The sequence below is a fragment of the Penaeus chinensis genome, chromosome 16 (genome assembly GCF_019202785.1).
Source record: "Penaeus chinensis breed Huanghai No. 1 chromosome 16, ASM1920278v2, whole genome shotgun sequence".
In the NCBI taxonomy this organism is placed as follows: domain Eukaryota; kingdom Metazoa; phylum Arthropoda; class Malacostraca; order Decapoda; family Penaeidae; genus Penaeus; species Penaeus chinensis.
In genome coordinates, this window is record NC_061834.1 from 11,261,666 (window position 1) to 11,267,319 (window position 5,654).

The following is a 5,654-nucleotide window of genomic DNA, read 5'->3' on the forward strand; positions in this document are numbered from 1 at the left end:
TTTGTTTAGTGTAAATAGTGCCCTTATCATTAAAACTTTGTGTATGTTTCCTCTGGTGTGTTTCCGTTGACCTGACCGCTCTGATTCCTTAAAACGAACCCTGACATTGGCGACCTTGCCAGGATCAGACGGTCTGGAAAACGGCACCATGAGGAACTACGTGAAGGAAGGTGAAGGCATGGCCGGAGAGGATCAGACGTGAGCAGCTGGCAGAGGCAGCTGTAGGAGGAGCAGCGTTGCAGGAACCGCGAGGAGGAAAGACGCCGGAAAGCATAGCAGGTGCTGAGGAGGAACGTGGGTCCTCTCTTTTGTCCTTGCTCTGACCCTCTTTTTGTAAGGGAGCAAGTCTTCCGGGCGACTCAAGCAAAACTCCCGGGAGTGGAACGCTGGCCAGAGGAGCGACTGACCACGGAGTCACACATGGACACGATCCGTCTGCCCAAGGAACCGTCGCAGCGGGAAACCTGCCAGCAAGACGGACGAAAGTGGAGGGGATTCCCAGGAAACGGCTGTCGGAAGAAGGCACGGTCGAGAAAGCCTCGGTCGACGGCGAAATATACGCCAAAAGGAGGGGTCTACAGCGGCAGAGGATCTGACCGCCCTTGCATGTTCGCTTGTGCAACTGGTGGAACTACCAGTTGGCGTGGGATGCCCGCCCAAGGATAAAGTGGGCATCGGACTGCCGGAGAAGCTGCCTGCCAAGGACGCGCCGGAGGAACAGCTGGTGGGTGCAGGATGTGCGCCCGAACGACCAGCTAGCTTGGGATACCTGCCCAAGGATCTGGTAGGTATCGGTCTGCCGGAGGAGTTGCCTGCTGAGGACACGTCGGGGGAGCTGCTGTCCGAGGATAACCTGGAGTAGTTGCCTGCCGCGGACGCACCGGAGGAGCTGCCGTCCGAGGATACCCTGGTGAAGTTGCCTGCCGAGGACCCACTGGAAAAGCGGCCTGCCGAGGATACCCTGGAGGAGCTGCCTGCCGAGGACGCACCGGAGGAGCTGCCGTCCGAGGATACCCTGGAGGAGCTGCCTGCCGAGGACGCACCGGAGGAGCTGCCTGCCGAGGACGCGCCGGGGGAGCTGCTTGCTGAGGACGCGCCGGAGGAACTGCCTGCCTAGGACGCACCGGAGGAGCTGCTTGCTGAGGACGTGCCGGAGGAGCTGCCTGCCGAAGACGCGCAGGAGGAGCTGCTTGCTGAGTGCGCGCCGGAGGATCTGCCTGCCAAGGACGCGCCGGAGGAGCTGCTTGCTCCTCCGGCAGGCAGCTCCTGAGGAGCTGCCTGCCGAGGACGCACCGGAGGAGCTGCCAAGGACGCGCCGAAGGAGCTGCCTGTCGAGGACGCGCCGTAGGAGCTGCATGCCGAGGACGCGCCGGAGGATACCCTGGAGGAGTTGCCTGCCGAGGACGCGTCGGGGGAGCTGCCGTCCGAGGATACCCTGGATGAGCTGCCTGCCGAGGACCCACTGGAAAAGCTGCCTGCCGAGGATACCCTGGAGGAGCTGCCTGCCGAGGACGCACCGGAGGAGCTGCCGTCCGAGGATACCCTGGAGGAGCTGCCTGCCGAGGACGCACCGGAGGAGCTGCCTGCCGAGGACGCGCCGGGGGAGCTGCTTGCTGAGGACGCGCCGGAGGAACTGCCTGCCTAGGACGCACCGGAGGAGCTGCTTGCTGAGGACGTGCCGGAGGAGCTGCCTGCCGAGGACGCGCAGGAGGAGCTGCTTGCTGAGTGCGCGCCGGAGGATCTGCCTGCCAAGGACGCGCCGGAGGAGCTGCTTGCTCCTCCGGCAGGCAGCTCCTGAGGAGCTGCCTGCCGAGGACGCACCGGAGGAGCTGCCAAGGACGCGCCGGAGGAGCTGCCTGTCGAGGACGCGCCGTAGGAGCTGCATGCCGAGGACGCGCCGGAGGAGCTGCTTGTTGAGGACGCGCCGGAGGAGCTGCCTGCTAAGGACGCGCCGGAGGAGCTGCCTGCCGAGGACGCACCGGAGGAGCTGCCGTCCGAGGATACCCTGGAGGAGCTGCCGTCCAAGGATACCCTGGAGGAGCTGCCTGCCGAGGACGTACCGGAGGAGCTGCCTGCCGAGGACGCACTGGCGGAACAGCTGGTGGGTGCAGGATGTGCACCCGAATGACCAGCTAGCTCAAGGATCTGGTGGGTACAAGTCTGCCGGGGGAGTTGCCTCCCGTGGACACACTGGAGAAGGATACCAGGGAGGACCTACCTGCCGAGGACGCGCCGGAGGAACCGCCTGCCAAAGGCGCACTGGAGGAGCAACTGGTGGGTGCGGGATACGCACCCGAACGATCAGTTGGCGTGGAGGAGCTACCTGTCCAGGACGTGCCAGAGAAACTGCTGTGCAAAAGCTGCCATCCGAGGAGAAGCCGATGGAGCTACCGTCCGAGAAGAAGCTGGAGGAGCTGCTGTCTGAGGACATGCCGAAGAGGCTGCCGGTAGTAGGGCGACTGTTGGAGGAACAGCGATGGTGCAGCCAGTTTGACAGAAGGCAGAATCGCGATCGCCGAGAGAGTGTGGCTGACGGAAGAGAGTGGGGCCACATCATTGCTGAAAGTAGGACCTCGGAGTCTCGGAGTGGACATCTCGCAGTTGTGGTTCTTTGAATATAATCTTGTCACAACTGCGATATTGCTCACGACCGTCGGCTGTGTTTACCTCATTCCGGGCGGCAGGCTCAGGCTTCTCGCGATTGGCTTGCTCACCGTGTGGGGAACGAGGGTATCGGCCTTTACATCGGCGCGGCACTTAAAAGGAGCGCCAGTCAAAAATTCAGTTGGGATCTCTCCCACCTAGGACTAGCAGGTGAGCGTGCACTTTTGCAACTCATCAACAAGTCCTGGGAAACTTCCACTCTACCCCAGAGTTAGAAGAGGGCTACCATAGTTCCCGTACCAAAACCAAAGGAGCCAGGGAAGTACCGCCCCATCTCTCTCCTCAGCTGTCTGGCCAAGACGGCCGAGAGGATGGTACTAAACCGGTTCCAATGGAAAATGGGTCCCCCACACGAACACCTCCATGGGTTCACACGGGGCATGAGCATAGCCACAATCAGCAAGGGCCCAGCTGTGGTGGTATTCCTTGACCTGGAGAAGGCTTTTGAACTAGCAAGTCCTCTTGCCATTCGGGAAAGCCTGATCCAGAAGGGAATCAGAGGAAAGCTCTTGGCTTGGATAGGTGACTACTTCAATGTCAAATTCCAGGGTCACCTTTCGCAGCACGTGCCACTTGAAAATGGAACGCCATAGGGTGGGGTTCTCAGTCCAGCCCTATTTAACACTTTAATGTCCTGCATCCTCAACATAAACCTCCCAGTGGGGTGCAAGATCATCTCGTATGCAGATGATCTCGCTATCACCTCCACTGGACCATGCAGCCAGAGTAAAGCTCAGTGTTATCTGGACCTTGTGTCTTAGGAGTGTTGTAGGACAGGACTAAATATCTCCCCAGCCAAAGCTCGAGGCACAAGACTGAAAATCTAGGGAGTGGAATTGGAATGGGTCCAGGACTTCCTATACCTTGGGGTAAGGATAGACCAGACCCTCTCTACTTCCACAGGGAGGTCCATTACCTGGTCGACCGCACCAAAGCAAGACTGTCTGTCATGAGAGCAATGACCAGGAGACGCATAGGAGCCAGGGTACTAAGTACTAAGATCATCCTATATACATGCTGTTCCGCCCGTTGAGGACTATGCCTCATCGATCTAATGGCAACACAATTCCTGTTTAAGGTCATTTAGGCTCCCAGGAACACAAGCCTAAGCCAAAAATTAGTCAGACGCCTAGAACAAAACGACGAGCTCTTTGCAAACAACTGGCTGTCTCACACAGCCAGGGTGTTGATACGCCATCAGCTCAAAGAACAGCTTCTTGCTAAGGGCATGGACTCCCCCCACCCCGACTTTGCCGAAGCCCCGACATGGGCACAGAACTTGATAGAGTTCAATATAATGAGCCTGTCAATGAAAAAGAGCCTATACCCCACCCCCTAGCCTAAAGGCAGAAGCCCAGAGGGTCATTGTGGCCATCACTCCTCCGGGTAGTAGAACACGGATGGATCGGTCGATCCCTTGAGCCACACTGCAGGCGCCGGCTTTGCATCAAGGGATGCCTTGCAATCCATGAGAGTAACAGACAACGCCTCCTCACTACAGGCAGAGGCAGTTGCAATCATGGGAGCCCTAGCACACGCGTCCCTAAGGGAAGGACACGTGGTCATACACACAGACTCCAGGGCAGCCATTGACTGTCTTCAGCACAGCTCACCCACAGACAACATCTACCTACTGACCATGATTCTCACAATGGCACAGAGAATTCTTGCTCAGGGTAGAAGAATTATCATCAACTGGGTCCCAAGCCACATCGGCATCAGAGGGAACGAGCTTGCTGACAGACTAGCCTTCGCTGGCAGGGGTATGCCCCCAAATCCCATGACGATAAAACCAAGCCGAAAATTACTTAAGGAGAAGAATGTCTTGGTCGGTCGTACCTTCCTCCTGCAGCTTCACAGAGAGGAAACGAGAACCTCCCCCTCGGCCAGCTGGTACTAAGACGCCACAGGCTATGAACCACTGGCACTCTCTGAAATAATCAACAGAGGTACCGAAGTCATTCTTCACGGTACATGGCAGATTATCACTACAATCGAACACGAAGAAAGGTGCTGCATGCACTGCGGCGAGCCGAACGCCACACTAGTTCACTACTTTGAGAATTGTGAGCATACACAATTCCTGAGACAGGGACCGCCTACAACAGCCGCCGTGCTGGTAAAATGGTTATGCGATATGCTTACACCATGGCGGCAGGAGCGCCTGCTGGCAATCCCACCACCACGGTAAGCACCGAGTGTCACAGGCCGGGCCATATTTAGAAGGCCCGGGCGAAGCTAGAACTTCGCAAATCATTCCAAGCCAAGCCAAAAATTCAGTAGTTGTCCCGTGACTTTGACTTGTGTGCTTCCTTCCGCCATGTTACCTCTCCTGCTCCGCTGGATCCTCTCCCTTCAGTTTGTAAATATCCTGTGATTGTTTAGTGTAAATATTATCCTTATCATTAAAACATTGTGTATGTTTCCAAAATATCTTCCTATATACAGTTTTAGGGCATTAATAACAAGGTATAAAACAAGACAAAGTATATACGTTCACATTATCAAAATATAAATTAAAACGTTATTGTAACGTTAACGGCGGTGGTCCCTGGTAGTGGAGATTCCAGGCGTCCAGCTCTGCCACGAATTGTTTGGGACCCCCCTTGATGATTCCGTTTTCTTATGGTTCACTACAATGTCGCTTCTTTCAAGCTTACGACACGAACTCCAAGCCTCCAACAAGAACATCCAGCTCGACCACTTCCTTCAAAAACAAACTGTAAATACGCCACGGGCAATTTTTTTCCTTTCTTTTTCCTCCCCCGCATGCCGTCATAGAGCGGGAGCCCAGTGGGGTCAGCCTAGCTAAAAAGGTTACCAATTCTAACCCACATAGCAATGGTCCTTGTGCTTGCCCATGTATGAAAATAAAAGTCTGCCGGGCCTGCAGTGGTGGACAAGGTCATGAGGTCATGTCAAAGTTGTAGCCCCATAGCATTTATTAAGGCCCAGACTTTGGGTCTGATCTGAACATCACAGCAGAGATG

At 56.3% G+C, this 5,654-nt stretch overlaps 1 protein-coding gene across 1 annotated transcript; it reads right to left on the minus strand.

Annotated features, from left to right (window-relative positions):
• Window positions 1-631: 631 nt before the first annotated feature.
• Window positions 632-3,052, minus strand: LOC125033225 (translation initiation factor IF-2-like). The gene is made up of 7 exons (XM_047624609.1): window positions 3,022-3,052; window positions 2,573-2,756; window positions 2,157-2,459; window positions 1,588-1,806; window positions 1,125-1,351; window positions 770-947; window positions 632-695 (listed from the first exon to the last, which is right to left on the minus strand). Exons 1-7 carry the CDS (start codon window positions 3,050-3,052, stop codon window positions 632-634), a joined length of 1,206 nt encoding a protein of 401 aa, XP_047480565.1.
• Between the last annotated feature and the right edge of the window lie 2,602 nt (window positions 3,053-5,654).

Coding starts and splice junctions, on each gene's coding strand:
- LOC125033225 (XM_047624609.1), bottom strand. CDS start 3,052: ATGCTCATGCCCCGTGTGAACCCATGGAGGT. Junction 2,460..2,572: donor GTCCACTCCGAGACTCCGAG/GTCCTACTTTCA, acceptor TTCCTCCAACAG/TCGCCCTACTACCGGCAGCC. Junction 948..1,124: donor CTCAGCAAGCAGCTCCTCCG/GTGCGTCCTAGG, acceptor TATCCTCGGCAG/GCCGCTTTTCCAGTGGGTCC.